This window comes from Myotis lucifugus, unplaced genomic scaffold, assembly GCF_000147115.1.
Source record: "Myotis lucifugus unplaced genomic scaffold, Myoluc2.0 scaffold_5, whole genome shotgun sequence".
NCBI classification, from domain to species: domain Eukaryota; kingdom Metazoa; phylum Chordata; class Mammalia; order Chiroptera; family Vespertilionidae; genus Myotis; species Myotis lucifugus.
This window is the reverse complement of record NW_005871053.1, coordinates 10,284,174-10,307,052: the sequence shown is the minus strand read 5'-3', so window position 1 is coordinate 10,307,052 and position 22,879 is coordinate 10,284,174. Positions and strand designations below refer to the sequence as shown.

General features: G+C 41.0%; 1 protein-coding gene across 4 annotated transcripts in view; it reads right to left on the bottom strand.

The window, feature by feature from the left end:
• Positions 1–1,705: 1,705 nt before the first annotated feature.
• Positions 1,706–22,879, bottom strand: part of SLC25A12 (solute carrier family 25 member 12) — a 104,928-nt gene continuing 83,754 nt past the window's right edge. For all 4 annotated transcript variants that reach the window (XM_006083135.3, XM_006083134.3, XM_023744875.1 and 1 more), the window contains 7 exons: positions 21,609–21,661; positions 21,277–21,357; positions 9,893–10,033; positions 7,510–7,648; positions 4,204–4,362; positions 4,014–4,104; positions 1,706–2,775 (listed from right to left, as the gene is read on the bottom strand). In XM_006083135.3, coding sequence (XP_006083197.1) covers positions 2,577–2,775; positions 4,014–4,104; positions 4,204–4,362; positions 7,510–7,648; positions 9,893–10,033; positions 21,277–21,357; positions 21,609–21,661 — 863 coding nt within the window. In that variant the 3' untranslated portion in view covers positions 1,706–2,576. The remainder of the gene's footprint in view (positions 2,776–4,013; positions 4,105–4,203; positions 4,363–7,509; positions 7,649–9,892; positions 10,034–21,276; positions 21,358–21,608; positions 21,662–22,879) is intronic.

Sequence of the window (22,879 nt, the reverse complement as noted above, 5' to 3'; positions counted from 1 at the left end):
TTGTCCGTAGGAAAGTAAATTAGTAAAGCCTTTTTTAAAGAACAATGTGGCACTCAGCTGGCATGGCTCAGTGATTGAGCATCGCCCAGGAGGTCATGGTTCAATTCCTGGTCAGGGCACATGCCCTGGTTGCAGGCTCGATCCCCAGTGTGGGGCGTGCAGGAGGCAGCCGATCAATGATTCTCTCTCATCATTGGTGTTTCTATCTCTCTCTCCCTCTCTCTTCCTCTCTGAAATCAATAAAAATATATTTTTTAAAAAGAACAATGTGGCAATATATATATAAAATGTAAATCCATACATCTTGTGAATTACCAATTCCAATGTTAAATATCTATCCTAATGAAATACTAGCACATGTACTCAAAATATGTGTACAAAGACGTTTACCAATTACAACAGCATTGCTTGCAATCGTGAAAAAAATGAATGTGAACAAGGGATAATTTATAAAAAGTATCATAACCTATACAATGCAATACTATGCAACTACTAAAAATTAAGATAAACTTTTGTGACCCAACATGAAAAGTTCATGAAGTAAACAAAAGCGAGCCATCAAACACATACATAGATTTAAAAACAATCCTGTTTGAAAGTTTAAATATGTATATGTGTTTGTGTGTGTGTGTGTATATATATATGTATGTATATGAAAAAGAGCTACAAATGTATCCTCTAACCCAGTGGTTCTCAACCTTCCTAATGCCGCGACCCTTTAATACAGCTCCTCAGTGACTGAGCATCGCCTCATGTTGTGGTGAACCCCAATTTCATTGTTACAAATTGAACGTAATTAAAGCATAGTGATTAATCACAAAAACTATATGTAATTATATATGTGTTTTCCAATAGTCTTAGGTGACCCCTGTGAAAGGGTTGTTCGACCCCCAAAGGGGTCACGACCCACAGGTTGAGAACCGCTGCTCTAACCTGTTAGGAGTGATAACCTCTGGGCAGGGAGTGGTAATGGGAGAAGCAGGGCCCAGAGGGCACTTTCTCATCTTACTCTAAATACGTATCTTGTATCATAGGAATCTTCTGTAAGAACATATCCACGGGCTACTTGCACATTTTTAACAGGTGGCAATAGCAAGACAACTGTATTGTTATTCATTCTATTCCAATAAGAACTGAAAACTTTGCTTTCAAAGCTAGTTCTTTTGTTCCTGCAGGGCCTGGAGAGCCTATGGCTGTGTTCAGGGCTGTCAGCCATCACCGATGAGCGCTATGGAGGATAGTAAGTGACTTGGTCCATCTCCAGGCTGGCCCCTTGAAAACATTTGCATACATTCTCATATCCCGGCTCACTGGCAATAGCAATAATGTTTTCCCAAAGCACTTTGCTGTAAGTAAGTAAGTAAATTCTGACATTACACATCAAGTCACAACCATCCTGAAGTGTAGATGTGGCTGTCAAGATGCCTGTTGAGATCTAAATTAGTAATCACACCCTCGGTGAGTGACTTCTGGAATAAGCAGTTTGTATCTGGATTCATAAGGAAGAACCTGGCCCCACTGAATCATAAGACAGAGCTTTTCTCTTTCGTCTTCCCTCCCCTCATTCCACCATAGTCCTTTCTAAAACGAACTATTTCCTATAAAAATGTCAGAGAGGGAAACCTGATCATGAGTTATCTGGAATTAGTAGCAAATCAAAATAAAAGGCACTATCAGTATATTTACGAAGGAAAATTCAACTACATGCAGACACATTTTGGTATTTTATTTTTGACTGGAATCATATCCATTTGAGGAAAATTGCCAAAGTAGCCTTTACTGTTTTGACAGCTAGGCCCTTGCTGTGCCAGAGGAAGGCAAAACTAAGCCAGTAGAGCTGGAGATGCCCTGTCTCCATGAACATAATGGCAGAGGGGCTGTCTAGGAAATGCCTTTGGATCGATGAACAGAGAAGGATGTATGCACACACTTAATACAATGGAAACGCATCAGCACCCGCCAGTCTTAGCCTGTCCTCTGGCATCCACTGACATGCATCTTTTCCAAAGGATCTCTTATCCAAAGGTGTCGGCACTTGGTCTTGTTATACCTCTTTATCAGCAAGTACCTTTTTCTTCCAGAATGGAAAACAAACTAGAAATTAAATACATCCAATATTGATGCTTCAGTTCCATCAGTCACCAATGAGAGAATGAATTTAATTGTAATACATTTATTTTCGTGTGATTCTTAATAAAACACTTTCAAAACATTCTGTACATTTCAAGCCACTAGGAACTGCATACATTCTATAAATGTGATTTGTTGGGATGAGGTGCCAAGATGTCTCTGTACAAAGATGTACAATATGTACAGTCACTCACTATCAGTGCAAGCTGTGCAAAGCAGTCTAGAACACTAACTCATGCCAAAGCTTAAAAACATTTCAACACGTAAGACTAAAGCTTGAAACTGCATTGTATCTTTTCCTGGGCAAATGACTATAAACAAATACATGTATATGACATATAGACTCAGCTCAGTCAGCATCGTGCAGCTGCCTGGGTACATCACAGGGCTGCTCTCTAGGCCTCTCTCTTCAGGGAGCTACTTTGCCACACTCAGTGGTCGTCTCATCATTGAGCTGCTGCCACTGGCTTTGACTGAGCCACAGGGCCACTAGGAGATTTAAATTTGGGGAGATAAAGGCCAAACTTGTTTTCAATGCCAGCAAAAGTGGCTGTGGCGAGTCTGTATCCACCGATGTGATCGGGATTGGCAGGAGGAAGGTCTGCGATGCGTGACTTAGGTGTGGGTTCTGAGCCAGAGGGTTTGCTGTTGAGAGGACAAAGCTAATGGTTAGCATGCTCAGGACTGAGGATGGCACACAGCTGAACATTTCAGTCTGACTCACGTGCCACGAAAAAGAGTATTATTTATCCAACTATTTGCTTGTTATCTATGCTGCAGTAATCCCAATTTATAGGGGCTTTGAAAACAACACATTCACATATTTGATTTAGGAGACAATGGGATCAATTTCAATGCTTATAAACTTATATAAATAGATCCACAGAAAATAGATCAGAAGAAAATACACTCAAATATAAAAACTTTCTGGGAAGTGGGACTATGAGTGATTTTCTTTTTTACTTTCCTATTTTCCAAATTTTCTACACAATGCATAATCATAAAAAGTTTACATTTTTCCTTTGAGAATTTAAAACACTAACTTTTAAAACCGTAAATTCATGAAAATTATTGCTAAAACTGTTTAAAGAGATATAATTCTTAGTTTTACGGAATGTGAAAGCATAGAAAAGCCTGGAGTGTAAGATTGATCTTCTTTGTACAAGTCCCTCTACTTGGTTTATGAGGCGAAGACTCAGATGCAGGATTGATCTTATGCTGAAAAGCTGATAATTGCTTGCTTTGGATATAATCTTTCCCACCCAGCAAATTCAACAAATTGCTACTCTTCTCTCCAGCACAAGCTTCAAGTACTAAGCCTCGAGAGGCCCAATTTCTGGCCTGGATCTCACCAGTGATTATGTCCATAGGCATAACCTCTCTTCGAGCCTCTTCTGTTTAGTTTGCAATAAATTAGCTCTAAGAACATCCAAACCTATTCCAATAATAAATTATAGTGAACAATGAAATCTCCGAGGTATGAGGGCTTAATTAAGTCTTTAAAAGAAAGGTCACAAAAGTGTTACTAATACAAATTTACATTACTTCTGGTGAAAAGGACATTACTAAATCTAAATAATAAGGACCTAAATCCATGAAGTTCATATTGCTTACACTAAGAAAAGGTACCTATTCACACAACATTTCAAGTGGCTGCCTCCCTAAACTTTCCCCAAGGAGCTGCTTAATACTGTGTGTGATGTCGCCCTGTCGAGATCTCACCTCCCTAACGCGGAGGCTTTTTGATTTAAGCCCACTGTTTGATTTACATGCACTGGTCCTCTAGGCTTCTCTGTCCTTTCAGCTCCAAAACTGTCTCTGCAGGCAAAGACCTATTTGTTTTGGGTGCTTTCTTAACAAAGGTGTCGAAAAGCTGCACTTACAGGCCTCCAAAGTCAACGTAAAACCACCGCTGGAGAAGTTCATAGGTGACCAAGGTAACACCAAACTGGGGAGAGGACCGAAACACTCGGGCTGAAAGAGAGATGGGAGCGGGGCACTTAACACCAGACTGACTGGTAATGGGGGAGGCCCCCAACGCCAGCCGGCCTCTCCACAGGGCCCTGCCCCTACCTGCCGTTCCTTTCCAAAAAGCTGAGGGCCCTTCTTCCCGGAGTATCTTCCTGAAACAGTCGATGACACCACTGTATGTCGTCTGGCCAGCTCGGGCAGCCACTTGCAGTCTTGTCTTGATGACATCAGCTGGGGTTACCAGAGAAGCGGCAGGCACACCTTTCAGGAGAAAGACACATTTATTTATTTTTTTAAAAATACATATTTTATTGATTTTTTACAGAGAGGAAGGGAGAGGGAGAGAGATAGAAAGTTAGAAACATCGATGAGAGAGAAACATCGATCAGCTGCCTCCTGCACACTCCCTACTGGGGATGTGCCCGCAACCAAGGTACATGCCCTTGACCGGAATCGAACCTGGGACCCTTGAGCCCGCAGGCCAATGCTCTATCCACTGAGCCAAACTGGTTAGGGCAGGAGAAAGACACATTTAATTAATCCAAAGCACCTTACGAGGGACAGAAATACTACTGCTAACATTGAACAATGCAATTAGCAACTTCAACTGCTCTAACTCCATAGCCTCCTAAATAGATGCCTGGGCACTAATGTAAAAGGGATATAAACACCCAGTAACGGTGTCAGTGTGAATTCTCTTTTCTTTCTAAATTAGGAAAATATTCTGTACTATATGATCTCAAAGAACTGAGCGGGGGCGAGGGAGGAGGCAGCAATATTACTGAGATAATTCCCAAATGTTCCCCCTTAGGTTTCAATTACTTTACCTCCTTTTTTCTTAAATAAGATCAAGTGTTTTCACGTATAATAAGAAATGAGGATAATGTCAATTTAATGAGCTCCTAAATGTATCTGACATTAAACTAGGGTGGTGGTGTTTTGTTTTGATTTGGGTTTTTTTGCCAATTCTTGTCACCTTAGCATCTGAGGTGAATAGCAATACTCAGATCCCTCCCGTTTGAGGGGCTAATTTGAGAGTTGACTGTGACTTGCTGAGACATACTTATATGACAGAAGTCATTACAATGGGAGCAGAGGAGGCCCGGCAACTGGTTAAGGAACATTAGGGGACCTGATCATGCAAGGCCTCATCATCCATCCCCTGTGCCGAGCTCCCAGGGTCATGATGAGATTGACCAGCAGCAGGACACACACGATGGACTTCACAACCACACCTTTTCCTTATAAAACAAAACAGGGAACAAAGGAGCCAGGTGACCTTCCTCAGGGGGAGAGGCTCACCGCTTCCCTCCACCGGGCTCTGCTTCTTACGCAGCTGAAACTGGGTAACTGCCTGCCTTTGGAAGGTTCTGAATTCAAAGGTTTATGGGTAAAAATTAGACAAATTCATCTCTCATTCTGAAAACTGACATCAATTGTCTGTGGGCGAGAAGTTGGTGCTGACAGTTCCATGGAGTGTTTACTTGGCTCCATCAGGCACTGGCCACAGGCCTGTCCACGATTACACTGCTCTCGGGCTGGTTTTGCTGCTGACTGGAGTGCACAGAGAGAAGACTTAAGGGGAAATCTGCTGGCCCCGATTAAAACTGGGAGACTTTGGAGAGCACCATGGGGCTGGGTGAGCACTCAGTGCCGAGGCTGAGCAGGTAGCTTTACTGCCTCTCAAATGTGCATACAACTGACTGAAGTTCCAAGTGCCAGAATACGGGGGACTTTCTGAACCCCAAATACGGGCTCAAAGCTCCCTGGGTGAGTTTCTTTTTGTTGTTGCTAATCCTCACCTGAGGCTATTTTTCCATTTATTTTGAGAGAGTGGAAGGGAGGGAAACAAAAACATTGATGAGAAAGAGACCCATCGATTGGTTGCCTCTTGCACATGCCCCAAACAGGGCCACGGAAGCACCCTGCAATGGAGGTACGTGCCCTTGACCAAAATTGAACTCACAAACTCACAACCCTTCAGTCCATAGGGTGATGCTCTATCCACAGAGCCACGCCAGCTAGGGCCATGGGAGCATTTCTTAATCATCACGTCATTCCCTGTCAAGAAGGACAACATGGAGCACCCCAAGGGCTCCTGCCACATGCCACACTCGGACGGACTCAGGCTGTGCTGGGAGGTATAGCCAGGGCACCAGAGGAGAATGTACCTAGTGAGAGCCACAGGCAATGAGCTCAGGCAATCAGAGCTCCGCTGATCATTGGGGGACAGTGTTTGAGTTTGTGTTCACCCTTCATGCTCCTTTCTTTGACCTGCTGTAACGGAGAAAAAGCACGTGCCCTTTCCTTCCTGTCATTCCTGGTGCAGCGGGGAAGCCGGGTACTCCCTTTCTATCACAGTCAGCTCTTCACAGCAAGAGGAAGCCTGGACCCATGAGATCACAAGGAAGCATCTTGGCACCTCCTGCGTTTTTTAGGCTCCTCTTTCAGATGAATCTCTTCTGTGTCCAATTTGGTATCTTAGACAAGATGAAGGTTTTCATTTTTTCCACTGGCATTTATCATATTACTAGTGGCCCTGTGCACGGATTCGTGCACATTGAAAGGAAATTCATTAGAAGATTCCTGTGGTAATTCTGTTACTGCAAAAAATTACATGTCAAAATAGTATATATAATATAGTATTATAAAATTAAAACACACGTGCGATTGGTGCCAGCAAGAGCTTTATATGTATCGCACATGCACAAGTCAACGTTTATTTTTAAATTGCCAGTGTGTGTCACATGTACCGGCCGGTCAGTTGGTCAGATGGTCAGTCGGTCACTTAGCCTTTTATATATCTAGATTACTATGCTGGCCTCATAGGGAAGGCAAGGATGAACAGAACGAAACCTCTGCCCTCAAGGAGCTCCCAGTCTAGTACAGAGGGCAAAACTATACAAACCACCATTAATAAAAGACAGAAAGTATTAAGAGGCAGAGAAGAGATGCCAATCAAGGACAAGGTGGTTTGCTGGGGAAACATTGCTTACTCTGGTCTAAGGACGATGGGAGAAGAAACAGGAACAGCTTTCTGATAAAAGCAATGGTTTGGTAAAGAACTTTTCCACCTTAACACTTAGCTTGGCTGCACCCAAAGTTTGAGGGGCACAGAAGGCTAAGAATAAGAAACACGTTAATGATGAAAGCCCAATTTAGATGGGCAGATCTAATTTGACTCCAAGTTGCTAAGCTGCATTAAGCTGTTTATCCACATTATGCAAATGTAATTAACTCTCATCAGAATTACAGCACATCCCACAAAGGAGTAAAAGCAATCACATTTAAACTAAGTCAGATATGAACAATAACCCTTCCAGAAATAAAGGGGGAAAGCACACACAGATTCTGTGCTTCTTAAGGAGAATGGGGGGGGGTCTTCGGCTTAAAAAATAACTGTGTTACCTGCCATGGCTCCAGCTGCAAGGAGATTTGCACCTCCCACGCGTCCGTTTTCATCAGCCAGAAGTAGTTTGCAATGAGCATAAACAGGAAAATAGATGGCGGAGAAGGGAATGTCTCGGAGGAAACACGCTTTGGCACCCTGTCACACAGTGAGGAAACAGAGCAAAACAGTTGTATAAACAGAGTGTGAATGTTCACAAGGTGACAAGCTTGAGGTGTCCCTCAGACAGCACTGGGACTGATGTGGAAGGTGGTGGGGAGAACTGAACTGGGGCGACATAGAGAAGCATACATGACTCAAAGCTTGAGAAAGGCTGGTGGATTCTGGAGTCCTAGAGTTAGTTAACGGGACAATAACATCATTTTGACAACTAAGAATTTTTTGGCATTTTCAGTACAGATACAGTTTTTAAGGTTAATAAAAATTCAATTCTCAAACCTCCAGGGTTGTCCTGTTTGGCTTTGATGGGGTTGGAGGTAGAGGTGGCAGGGGGATAGACTTGGAGACATAATATCCATAGCTTGATTCCAAAGCAACCAGCAAAGGCAGTGCCAAAACTAATAAATTACCAATTCAATCCACATCAGCTAGAGCCCCTGAAAGCCAGGTAAGAAGCTATAGGCAGTGGCAGTGGGAAAGGAAGGGGGAAGAAACCACCAATGTTCCTTTTCCCCATGTCCTAAATAGCACAGGACTGGGGGGACCCAGACAAAATATTTTAGCAGGAAGTTTCCACGGAAATAGAAAGCCACCACGGACAGTCTGTTTTAGTGACTGAGGTCACACATGTCCTACGGCCCAGGGCTTTACCGAGCCAGGAGAACAGTCCAACTTTGGTACTTGTTTCCCTAATGGCTATTTTTAAAAATGTAATTTTATTGATTTCAGAGAGGAAAGGAGAGGGGGAGAGAGATAGAAACATCAATGATGAAAGAGAACCATTGATTGGCTGCTTCCTGCATGCTCCATACCAGGGGCTGAGCCTGCAACCCGGGCATGTGCCCTGACTGGGAAATTGAACCATGACATCCTGGTTCATTGGTTGACGCTCAACCACTGAGCCACCGGCCAGGCCGTTAATGGTTATTTTTAAAAGATACCTAAATTGGCCCTGGCCAGTGTTGCTTAATGGTTAGAGTGTCCACCCACCCACTGAAGGGTCGTAGGTTTGATTCCCGGTCAAGGGCACATACTTAGGTAGCAGGTTTGACCCCTGGGCATGTGCAGAGACAACCAATTGATGTATCTTTCTTTCTTCCTCTCTCTCTCTTTCTCTCTCTCTCTTTCTCTCCCCCCCCCCCCCCGCCTTCCCTCCCTTCCACTCTCTCTAAAAATCAATGGAAAAAATATCCTCAGGTAAGAATTAATAGCAACAGAAAAAGACACCTAAAATGTTTAAAAAAAATTTTTTTTAATTCTAGGAACTCTCTGAAGGATGCTACAAAGAGAAATAATATTAATGAATTCAGTGTCAAAGGGAATTCCAAAAGGATAGGAATTGGGGGTGAAGGGACAGAATGTGTACAAAACTCAAGATAGGCATCACTGCTTTACTGGTCTCCTAAGAGCCCTGTAGCTGTATGAGTCTAATCCACAGAATTTCTCATTTCTAATTTGCTGCTCCAGAAGCCAACTGACACGTTTTGGCAGTGATGGATCTATAAATACGTCAGATGCTGTGGAAACTCACTTGTCTATAGCAGCTAAGTTTACGTATTCCCTCCCTTATACCAGGCAAAAGAATGAAATGAAATACTCTTCCTTGTTTAAGAAGAATAACAGCTTCTGCTCCATTACATCTGATCTGTAATAATGGGAATAAGTATACCTGCAGGGAAGGAATCTGTTGACTGGCATTTTGCTAAAGTACAATACACTCTATTTTTTTAATGGAATTCATTATTGACAAATCCCACCACTTAACTTCTTAAAGGCCCGAATCCTACCAAAGTCGACTACTGTTTCACTGTGGTCAAATTATTAAGACAAAGAGAAGCTCCTACTGGGAAGATAACAATAGAGATAACTCAGACTCAAAATAAACATAAGACCATCTTGAAGTCCTAAACCAGCCCAAAGACAACACCAAAGAAACTTTTCCCAAACCCATCATCCAATAAAAGGCTGTGAGCCTCAGCCAGCGGGTCTGCAGCCCGGCCTGCCAGCAGCTTCACAGGAGCCTGAGGGTGACACCAGGAGCCGTGCTTGTATGGCCCTCTACCTCTGATGCACGTGTCCTGATTTCCCTTTTGTTTGATTTTCTACTCCAGGAGCTACCCTGCTGGACAAGACAGCTTTCCCATCTGGTTTCCACTTTCTTTCGCATTTCTACGGAGTCCATCACAACCTTTCTGTTGAGATAACCAGAGGGAAGCTACCCACCTTATACAAACCAAAAAGTCCCAGGTCGCGGAGCACGTTGAGGGCACTGACCCTGGGTCCTGTGGTGATCTCCCCAGCTACCTGCAGCCGAATCTTTACTATCTCCAGTGGGTTGGTAAAGATGACCTGAGAGCCGCCAGCCTGCAGGCAAGGGAGGAGAGAGAAGCAGATTTCCAAATCAGAGCCCGACTGGCAGTGTAACAAGAAAAAATCCAGAAAAGCCTCCAAGTTGTACCACTTTACATCTCCCTCTTCACCAGGAAACAAGAGGACGGCGCTTTGGCCAGTTCACAGGGATGGTCCCAAACTGCTCAAGCCAATCTATGGCTTGTTTGTACTTGAAATGTCAGGTGTTTCTCAGACCAGTCTTTCCAGGGTCAGCCCAGCTATACACAAAATGACAAAACTAATAAACTCATTTGAACCTAAAAGGGAAGCCAGATGTGGCAGCGGGGAGCTCCGATGAGAGGGAAAGAGATGCTTGGTGTCTCTTATGAACTGGAGCAAAAATTTGGATCTACAATAGTTTCTTTCCTCATCTCAGCAACCATTCACTTTCTTTAGCTCAGCCACCTGCCTCCACCTCCTTGGGTTGTAGAACAAGTAACACAACATAGCCCCACGGAGGTGCCTTAGTGAAAGGGGAAGTCCCTCTGGTTCAAATTCTAAAATGTATTATCCTGAGCAAATCTCTACACAGCAATGCCCACACAAAAGGAGAGAATTTAGTACGGAAATTTCAATATTATTTCAACACAAAACCAGAAAAATTCTTCAAGGCAGAGCTGGGAAATGAACACCCAATTCCAATGAGTACAACACAGGCGAATCAAAGCCACATCCACATCTCTAGTGCCTGGCAGAGATCTGAACTTGGATAATGAAAGAGTATTTGTATCTGAAATCCGTTAACTAGTAGAGGGGAAAAAAGGAATGTTTAACAAAACTGTTACCAACTCCTTTTCTTGTTTCTGTAAGAAAGAAAGAATGTATATGTACATGGATATATAAAAATGAATACACTTATAAAAACTTAAATACATATCTCTATTCATGAAGTGAAAAAAGTCTCATTTGCACAGCTTCATTTCACCAGTAGCTATTTACATTATATACTCATAACCATTTATATTATAAAAAGGCCAGTGGTCGTAACGCCGTAACGACCGGTCACCAGGAGATGCATGGAACCCCTCTCATGCCTCCCCCACGTCCCACAGGCTCCGACTGCAGCAAGGCTGGCAGCCGGAGGGCAGGCGAGGTGGGCGTGGCAAGGCGGGCACAGTGAGGTACACATGGATGGGCGGGGCACATGCAGGTGGGCAGGGCACAAGCGCTGCAGGGCATGCGCGGGTGGGCGGGGCTGCAAGCGCAGCAAGGAGTAAGCTGGTGGGTGGGGCTGCGCGATTTCACGCACTAGGCCTCTAGTATTTACATAATTATCTATAACTAGAGGCTCAATGCACAAAATTCGTGCAAGGGGCTTGGCCCTCACAGCTGCAGTGGCTTGCCTCAGCCCTTGCAGGGCAAGCCACGGTGGCTGCCTCGGCCCTCACAGCCCCAGCTTTGTCCAGAAGGTTGTCCGGAAGGACGTCCGGAAGGTCATTCAGCTATCTGGTCTAATTAGCATATGATGCTTTTATTATTATAGATAAAGGCATAATATGCAAATCGACCGAATGACCGAACAGAACACTGTCCAGATGACCTTCCGGACGACCACGCTATGACACGCACTGGCACCAGGCCAGCCAAGGCGGGTGTGATGCGATCCATCGCGAAGCCCCGAGATAGATCATCCTGCAGAGGGAGGCCCAGGCCACCGGGCTGGCGGCCACAGAGGGAGGTCCAGGCCAGCTGGCTGGTGGCGCTGTGGCAGGTATTCGGGGCCAGCCAGCCATTGCCCCACAGGAGGCGGCGGCTGGTGGAGGGGAAGGGGGAGCAACACCACACAGACGGCAAGCAGTGGCAGTGGTGGGGGCGGGGCCAGCTACTGGCAGGCAGGGGAAGGAAAGCCCCGATAGGCCCTGATTGCCGGCCAGGCCTAGGGACCCTACCAGAGGGGTCCCAGATGGCAAGAGGGCGCTGAGGGACACCCTCCGCCTTCCCATGCACAAATTTTGTGCACCGGGCCTCTAGTATTATATAATCATAACTTCACTGCAATAGCATATCAAGTGTGAAACAGGAAATGTATGCCTCATTGGGACACTGTAAATCCATTCTATCTTCACTCACATTCATGTTCACTTTTCTAAATATCACAACCCTCCCAGACCTCCTTCCAAGGGGCACAAACAAGTCCCAGCCCATTCTCCTAACTGGCCTGGGGCTATAAACCCCCAACTACTCCAGTTCCAATCCTGACCCTTTACTCCCATAAACATCCACAACTGCCAACACTGACACTAGATTCTTTCCCCCTTCGTGGGAAGCTTATTGTCCTGGATTCCCCAGGGCCCTAATCCCCTTTTTGCTGTCTCTCTCTGGGTTTTGTGCAACTCCCAACTCACACAATCCAGACCACTCGCACATAGGTCCCCGGGTGACTGACTGACCCAGTTTTACATGTTGATTTGCCTGTGTATCTTTTAATCTGTTGCACTACAGGCAGGAAGAAACATTGCAATGTTTCAATCTAAGCAAACAATACCTTCAAAAGGATTGCTGGGTGAAAAATTATGTTAACATGATAATCCAAATAATTGCTCCTGTAGCTAGTATTAAAGACCAAACCAATTGAAAAAGTTTGCTACTTCCTTGAAATCTCTTATTGAAATAATGGTTGCAAAGACTATCTTTGGGGAAATGTACTTTATGTTCTAAACTAAAGCAGATTAAAAAATAATAGAAACACAAATTTTTATCATAATCCCCCAAATTTGCCAGCACCAGACAATGTCGACTCTGTTGCCACATGTGGATATTATGTTTAAGTAAATATAAAGCCCTTTTGTGGCTTTAATCATTAGTAAATTATCCCGCAGAGCAGTAGCACTCCAACCAGCATTCCCCACCCCAGTTTCCTCCTCCCCTTCTCTCACAGACCCTTTTTGGAATCAATTGCCAGTTTACTGAGATTTGCACTCCTTTAACAACTCTTCAAATTTCTTTCCGAGTGTAACAGGCTTCTTATAAGAACAGTACAATTAAGAGAAGGAAATGACTACATTTTAAAACAAACACATTAACTGTCGTATGCTTTGAAGACTGTTACCCAGAACACATACTAAGAGCCAACAATGCACTGGACAGAACCACAAAACGAAACTACAAGTGAGCAGGTAGTAAGGCACACATCCACAAGTGTTTCACACCTATGTGCTCTACTACACTTGAAGGAGAAAAACTGCTAACAATGCATAGTATGTATATGTTTTAAAAGTTAATACACATTTTTAAAAACATTCTATAGTAGGCCTAGGAATATGTAGGCAAATATTACCCAGAAATACTGGATAATTTTAGAAAAAATAAAGATTGCAATTTGTCTTAAACTCTGAATATAACACTTAAACGGAAACCTATATGGCAAATATGCACTCTCCTTTTTTAAACTCTGAGATTGATCACTATCTCATACATACTAAATTCAAGAGGGGGGAAGGGGAATAAAATTTTCAATTACCTCAATCACTCTGCTAAGAAATCTAGTAACAGAACTAGGATTATAATAATGTTATCACATCCTTAACTTAGTGTTTCCTCTCTGAGAAACAAATACAAGAAAATTATCATTTCTCCTCTATTTCAGACTCTATTGATTATAAATGATATCATTCATTTAATAACAGCTTTTCACAGAAAAAAAACAACAACACCACACTGCTTACAGCAAATATCAACACTGAATATACAAAATTTCAGAAGTGTGAAATTGTGAAATAAAAATATGGTAGCTTTTCAATGAAAAGAAGTACCAGTAATTTTATAAAGATGCTAATGTTTGCTATTTTGAAAGCAACAAAATTAAACAGAAAAAATGTAAATACCCAATAAGAGTTAAGTAGAAACAATTAAATGCTCTTAATCAAATAAAAAGATTGGGTAATATAATTGTGCCAATGACATAAACAGAACATAAAATATTAGGTATGCATTGATCACAAATATGTCAAAATTTACTGAAATTTGTTAAAATCAGAATGGCTTAGAGATGAAAACATTGGTTGCCTCCTGAAAAGAGAAATAGTAGCTGGGAGAAAGAATTTTCAAAGTACCACTGTACCTTTTAAATTCTGAATTAAATTAATGTATTAACTACCCCCAAACCAAACCAAACCAAACTAAAAAACCTCCCAGGAAATAAGAAACAGAACTGGTTTTAGAATCAGTGGCTTCTTTTAGAGACTAGGTCCTCTCACATACATTCTTCCCTGTGGTAAATTTGGTAATTTATGTACTTTGAATGCTTTAAAAAAAACAGTTAATGCCAGTTATCTGTGGATCCAAAGCTTTAAAAAAACTTATCTGCATCTTGGCAACTGTGAATAATGCTGTAATGAACAGAGGGGTGCATATATCTTTGCAAATAAATGTTTTTAAATTTTTCAGGTATACACCCAGAAGAGGGAATGCTGGGTCATACGGTAACTCTATTCTTAATTTTTTGAGGAACCTCCATACTGTTTTCCATAGTGGCTGTACCAATTTACATTCCCACCAGCAGTGAACGAGGGTCCCAATAATTTTTTTTTTAGAAAGCTTATCTACCTCTGTATATATGATCAACAAAATCTAGTCAAATATAACTAGTGATTTGAAATAGACACCAAGATATATAAAATTTCATATTAAAGCATCCTGATAACACAGCCCCATGTCTTAAATGAACACTGTTTAATTTGACATCTTGCCGCTTCTGGTACTGATGCTTATATAGATAACATACCAATCTGCACAATACCTTTGGTAAGTTTTTTTTCACTCACCAAATCACCAAATTAGCTTTTAATTCTCTAACTGCTAAATTTCCCTCTTCAAATTGTTGCTTATATTTTTGAGGAGAGGCAAGCCTTAATATTAAAACTGACTTAGATGTTTTTATTTTTCAGTATTAAGTTGTCATTTGTTTGTTTAAAACTGAAATACAAATGACACAATATAGGGAACAAATTCATTTTGAATGAAGGTTACCTATATACAACAGAAATGGAAAAACTTCCATTTACTCTTGAGTCACTTTTTTTTTTAATGAGGAAATAAACCAACTAAAGCTGACAGCAAAAGTAAGGAGGGAAAGAATGCAATATTGAGATGTCACCACACGTCTGATGTGCCTGAGGCCACGGGGCTGCACACAGGATTAGGCCTGTTCACCTTCCTGCCCTCACAATCCCACCCCAGGGCAGAGTCCACAAAGAGGCTGGCGACCTGGCCCTGCCTGTGCCAAGCCCCCTGTTTACTTCCTTCTTTGATCTGTTGTCTCCTATAGTCTGCAACTATTTCCCTCCAACCACAAAATATCTGAACAATTCATTACAAAGCCTTCTCTTACAGAGACTGATGAAAATTTTAACTTCAATTTAAAGCCACACCAGCTCCTTGAACAGATGTACAAAATATGTGCACTTAAAATAACCAGATTCAACAATAAAGTAAATTAAAATAACCAGAAAATGAATAAAAGTCATAGAATCAGCTGTCACTAGGACTGCCAAAGAGGAATAGGAACCAACAGTGACTGTATCACACACCATCAACCATAAACATTCTCAGACTTTTATAAAGCAGTGGGAAATGCTATGGTTCTTTCTAAAATAGTTTAGGATAAGGATAGTTTAAAGGGAATAAACTGCAATTTGCTCATTGCTGAGTGATGATACATGCCAGGGTATTAGGATATGAGTAGATAAAACTACACGTACTCCTAACTAGGGTAAAGGAAGCATTAAAATTCCTATATACCTATCACAAGACATTCGACATAAATGGACTTTCAACTTGTGTGCATACGTATGTGTGTTCAGATAAGTATTCAAGCATATAGCTGGGACCACATGGATTCCTGGGACAGGAGCTGGAGAAACTATTTCCAAACAACTCTTTAGAGATGTGATAGCTCAGCTTGCTGAGGAGCACACAGCATAGCAGGCTGGCCAGCTGTAAATCTTGGCTCCCAGGGTTAGTAAAAGCTCCAAGTGGACTTCTTGCTGCACCCAACATGGGGTTGTGTGTTGGGTGGAATGAAAGGAAGAAGCAATAGAGAGTGGAAAGAGTCCAGGTTTGCAAGACTGTTGACCTATATTGCCATTAATTTGGTAACCTTGGATAGGTCATAACCTTTCCACTTCTTGGTTTCTTAATATGACAACAGAGATCCTAACAACTGCCCTTCTCCCTAACAGAGCTCTTGTGCGCTAATTTGAGAGCACCATGCAAATTGAAAGCAAGACACCAGGAGAAGGGGTGAGTTCTTCAGGAAGCTAAGTTCACACAGGCTAAGGAAACACCTGCAATGTGATGGATTTACACTAGCCCTTTGCTGAGCAATAAATACATTTGGAGTTTTATGACTTCTATCCATTCAGAAGTATACATTCTCTAAAGAGGTAATGGGACCAGTCAGGTAAGTGCTCTAGTTAGAATTAAACATTAAAACAGATACCAGAGAGATATTTAGAAAAAATATATAGGTCAGTCCATTTAGACTTTCAAACTTTCTGCTCTGTTGACCTGAAAAGATATTACATTTTTTCCCACTTAAGTGAACAGATGTATCTAAACTCTACAGACACCATTAAGGTAATTAAGAGACAGGTCATAGCCTGGGGAGAATATTGATAGCACCTATATTTGCAAAGTACTGTCTCTATGATGTATTAAAGAACTACAAATCAACAATAAAAAATAAGAATAACAATGAAAAACAGGCAGAAGACCTGAACAGATACTTCACAAAAAAAGATATATGAATAGCCAATAAGCACATGAAAGGATGCTTAATATCTTTAGGCTTTAGGGAAATGCAAATTAACACCACAATAAGATATCATTTCCCACCAATTAGAATGACTAAAATTTAAAAAAAACAACAACTAAGAACATGAAACATTGGTAACTTCGGTGAGGATATGGAATAACTGAATACTCTACACTACTGATGAGACTATAAAATGGTCCACCCACTTCAAAAAACCAACTGGCAGTTTCTTTCAAATTGAAAATACATCTACTTTATTACACTCTTAGATATTCATCCATGAAAAATGAAAGCATATGACTTGAAAATACTGTTAAGCAAAATTCTGTCAACAATGAAAGAACACATTTTGTATGATTCCATGTATATGAAATCTGAGAAGAAACAGAACTGGTGGCAGAAATCCGAACAGTGGTACCTGGGGGAGGGGAGGAGTAATTGACTGGAAAAAGGCATGAATGAATCTTCTGGTGTAAAATGTTCTTTATCTTGTCTTGGGTGGTGACTTCATGGGTGTATACAATTGTTAAAACTCATTGAGAAGACTGACATCTAAGATCTGTTCATTTTGGTACATTAATTGTACCTAAATTAATATATATGTATATATATTCAGGTATGTTAAATTTTTATTATATATACTAGAGGCCCGGTTAATGAATTTGTGCATGAGTGGGTTCTGGTTGGCCCGCCCCAATTGGGGCTGATTGGGCCAGGCTGGCCGGGGGGAGGGGCCACGGGCAGTTGGCAGGCGGGCCCCACCCCCTGGTCAAACTCCCATTTGAACTCCCAGTTGAGGGGACAATTTGCATATTAGCTTTTTATTATATAGGATACCCATATAATAAAAAGGGAAGAAAAAAAAGCTGGTACAAAGTTGAATAGGTTCATCTAGGTTTATTTTGATACATGGACAAGGCCCTGATTTAATTCCCCAAGAGAGCATTATAGAATAAAAAGAGTTGGTCTTAAAATAAAAATATTTGGACTCACATGAAACCTGCAGCATATATTAACTGTGTGATGGGGTGAGAGAATTAGCCTTTCTGAGCCGCTGTTCTCCATCTACCTATTTCATATCAGTGACAATAGTGCATTTTAAAGTACTTAAAAAATTCTAACTTGACATTAAAATATTATTCTTGCCCACAACAGATATAATAAAAACTCAATTATATTTGTGTGATATGGACATATAATATGTGTGAATATATATGTCTTTATACATATAGAGAGAGACTTTCTAATAGAAAAATAAAAACAGCCTGATAAGAATGGCTTACCAATGAGAAAAAAATTATTTGAAACTTGTTAGTACATACATACTAAACAAACAACATCCATAACAGGTATTTACTCAGTAACTGCACATACACACACACACACACACACACACACACACACACACTCTTACCCATCCCCACCTAAAGAAAGGTCAAGCAATTACTAAACCTAAAGTGCAATTTATAGACTCTACAAAAAAAACCTTTTGTTAGCACATCTAAATTATGATAAATTCTGAACTAGTAAGTCTTCCTTGGGAAGTTTTTGTTTGTTTGTTTTTATTTTCTTTATTGATTAAGGTATTATATATGTGTCCTTATCCCCTCATTGCCGCCCCACCCCCCACTCATGCCTTCACCCCCCGGTGTCTGTGTCCATTGGTTATGCTTATATGAATGCATACAAGTTCTTTGATCTCTCCCCCTTATCCCCACCCTCTCCTACCTTCCCTCTGTGTTTGACAGTCTCTTGGGAAGGTTTTGATATAGACATAAAACAAGAGTTTAATGTTCACAATGAAGATTCAAAATTTGAAAATGCGCACTCTGTTTATACTCCTGTTCCCAAAGGTTATATTGTATTTCTAGAGTGAGAAGTTCCATTGTGACTCCCTGCTGACCTCAGAAATGGAAAGTAGCTTTCATTTGCAATCAGAAAGTCAGAGTGAACAAAACTTCCATCTGGCTTAAAAAGGAATGTTTGTGTGTGAGCATGCGTGTGCATACACACATACACATGCACACAAGCATGTATATAGAAACATTAGAAGGAAAGATACCAAAATGTTGTCAATAATTAAACTGTCATTTGGTAATAGCTCTGGTCAAGGCAAAAGACCCTAAAAAATTAAGGTTAAAAAAATATATATATATAAAAGCCTAAATGACCATCACGACTGAACGACCGGTCAACCAGTCGCTATGACGCACACTGACTACCAGAGGGCAGATGCTCAACTGGTGGTCAGTGTGCTCCCACAGCCAACCTCCCGTGGCCGGCTGGCAGCGGCGTCTGTTCCTTCTGCGCCCAGTCCAGCGACTGTTGCCTTCTCTCCCGACTCCACTGGGACCTTTGGTCCCCAGGCTGGGACGGGGAACCGGGGGTGGGTGGTGGCGGACGCAACCCCTTTCCCAGGGTGGCTGAGGGCCGGCTCCCTCCTTGGGGTCTGTGGCCAACCTGCTGCACCCTGTCCCTCCCCCCTGGCCAGCAGGCCCTGATTGGCCCATGGTCCCTCCCCCTGTTCTTCTCCCCTGGCTGGCAGGCCCAAATTGGCCCGGCCCTGATCAGCCCTGATCACCAGCTAGGCCTAGGGACCCCACCTGTGCACGAATTCGTGTACCAGGTCTCTAGTGGTATGTAAGATCAAAGACCTAAATGTGAGAGCTAAAACTATAACTCTTAGAAGAAAACAGAGGTATAAATCGTCATGACCTTAGAATTAGGCAATGATTTCGTAAATATAACATCAAACGCTCAAATAACAAAAGAAAATATAAATTGTACTTTAAAAAAAATCAAAGTCCAATTCTTCAAAGGACACAGTCAAGAAAGTACAAAAATATTTTCCCCAAAAAATCTGATCTGAGACTCAATATATAAAGAAATCTTACAACTCAATAATAAAGGACAACCCAACTAAAAATGGACAAAGAGCCCTATCTGGTTTGGCTAAGTGGTTAGAACATTGGCCAGAGGACTGAAGGGTCTTGGGTTTAATTCCGATCAAGGGCATGTACCTCAGTTGCAAGCTCGACCCCCGGTCCAGATTGGGGCACAAGCGGGAGGCAATCAATCGATATGTCTCTCTCACATAAACGTTTCTCTCTCTGTCTCTTCCCTTTCCTTCCACTCTCGCTAAAAATCAATGGGGAAAAAAAAATCCTCAGATGAGGATTAACAAAAAAAATGTGGAAAAAAATTCTACATACATTTCTCCAAAGAAAATAGACAAATGCAGATAGATAAATGCCATATGCATGAAAAGATGTTCAACATGGGCATGCATGCAGGTGTGTGTGCACACACACTAAGCCACCTCTTCCATAAGAACTTTGGTTACAGGAAGGTGAGGACCCACATATGTGCCAGGCTGATAAATCTCATCAAGGGGAATCCAGAGCAGCCCCTCTCTGACCCTCAGGGCATCTTCTCTGAATTAAAAACTACAAAGGTCAGCGACCTCATCACCTCAGGTTCCACACGCAACTGAGGAGGGTTTAGCCAAGATTTTCAGCTAATTCAACTAAAAGTTATTAAGGTTTTCAGGGACAAAATGGACTAAGTATGTCTTAAACAAATCACATAATGTATTGCCAAATATGAAATGAACACCACAAATAAAATTAGTTTAGCTGCATACTTAGATTTGAGAATTGGTCTAAATCCAATGTCACACTCCCACTTTAGATAGAAACCTTTGTGCTCCCTCTAAGTAAATATAATCTGAACCGCTGCGTTCAGAACTGTCCATAGCCTCAACATAGTTATGGTTGTTTGCTGTATCCGCTGGTCCCTAAAGAAGAACAATTATAAGTATACTACAGTGGCTTCTTCAGTCCTTCACCTAAATATAAAGGCCCAATTAATCCATCATCTCATACTTACAGTAACAGTCAATATAAATGTATGGTAACTCTCTCCATTACTACTATTTACTGTGATATTTAAGAAGAATCAGAATTAGAACTTCAAAAAGTGTGGAAGGTAATGTTTCAGGAGCTTTTAAGAAACTGAGCTGATAAAACACTACCTTTTTTCTGCACTCAAAACCAGTTAGACCAGTGATGGCAAACCTTTTGAGCTCGGCGTGTCTGCATTTTGAAAAACCCTAACTTAACTCTGGTGCCGTGTCACATATAGAAATTTTTTGATATTTGCAACCATAGTAAAACAAAGACATATATTTTTGATATTTATTTTATATATTTAAACGCCATTTAACAAAGAAAAATCAACCAAAAAATGAGTTCGCGTGTCATCTCTGACACACGTGTCATAGGTTCGCCATCACTGAGTTAGACTATGCAATGAAATTTAAAAGTCATCCCATATGATCACTGAGAAAATCTGCTTAGAATCCCTTAAGTTCAGAGGGAATGTCACTCAGATATTCTATCTAATGTGCAAGAAAGTTAAAGGAACATATTTGCCATGAAAAATGTCTAGTATTAATACGTACACAACCTCCAGCAAGGATTTCTGCAAAAAGTGGAATGGAACCATCTCTTTTGGTGAATTTGTCCCGAACAAAATCATTAACCTAATTAGAAAGAGAACATCGGTTAATCAGAGTTAACATCCGTTAACCATAATTTCCTCTACTAATATGTTATTGGTTTTACAAATCAACAAAATATTTGTTTCATAAGATGAAAAATTATCAAATGTCGACATATAAATTTAAAATTTTACAAATGCCTTGATAGTGTGTCAGTCTCAGCAGTATCAGTTTTCATTTTGGCTTAATGATAATCTAAACAGATAACATAAATTTAATGGAAAAAAACTTACAGTCAGTTTAATGGCCTTTTCTGGAGCAACCCCGATAAGTTGTGGTATCAGGCCTGGGTAAATGGAGAGAATTGTTAGTAATATAGATGTACTAGACATGAATAAACAAGCCCAAAAAGAAATGGTTTCCTCCATGTTACTTATCCATAGAACATTTCAGGGTTTTTAATAAAATGGGGAAAATGGATTATCCTAAAAACTCTGTATACATATGTAATAATTATTTATGTCAAATATAATGTTATGCTTTCTTGAAGCTGTAAATCCTTCTCTTAAGCATGCTTCCTTTAAAGCCTAGTTATCTAACACCTCCCAAAAAGCGCATGAGGAAGGAATGGAGCCTCTGGATCTTCTCTATGCTGGAACACTGCCAACAACAACGTAACAAAATCCCCTCCCTTTACAACCAACAGCACACAAACACAGACATTTTAGAGAAGCCAATGTTGTATGCTTGGAAAAGCTCTGCAAAGCTGTTAAGTAGACCCAGATTTTGCCACAAATGATGCTATCTATGGGATAGCATACAGTGGCTTGGTCATTATAGAACACCAACTCCCATAATTTTCTCTTTAGAGAAACCTAGAATTCAGTACTCATTTAAAGGGAAGCCAAAACTGCACAGAAAAACAGTTTTATGTATCATTTAATCGGTATCTTCTACAAACAAAAACACATGCCTACTGTATTCTTATTTACTAATATATGTCAAACTTAAGACATTTCAAAAGAATCCTTTTAAAACAAAGGAAATTATTACTCTTAGAAAGTTAAATTTCCCAGGCTGGCTGCAAACTGGAAAAGAAAAAAATACATAAACAATTCAACATCTGTAGATATTCATAGGGCTCAGCTTTCCAAAGCACACAGATTACCCAAATTGATAGCATACATTTTTTGCAAACATTTTTAAAGATGCTAACAATAAACATTTTATATCCTTTAAATCACCCAGCCAAGGGGTAGTTATGTATGTGTTTGCATGCTCACTGCTGATCTTAAGCCTACTTTGAGGACACTGCTGAGTGATTTTCTATGAGTTGAGAGCCAGCAAGTAATCATACATATGGCTACTGTCAGTCAAACTGAATTATCAATGACAAACACAAATCTGCACACACCTTTAATGGATTGCAGACTGATTTAAAAGAATAAATCAGCAGATGGCAGTCTTAACTTTCTAACCCTCATGATTACCAGGCCCTATTTCTCTTAGTCTGACTCCCATACAACTATGTCAGCATGTGTATTTGTTTTACAACTAGCCTCAA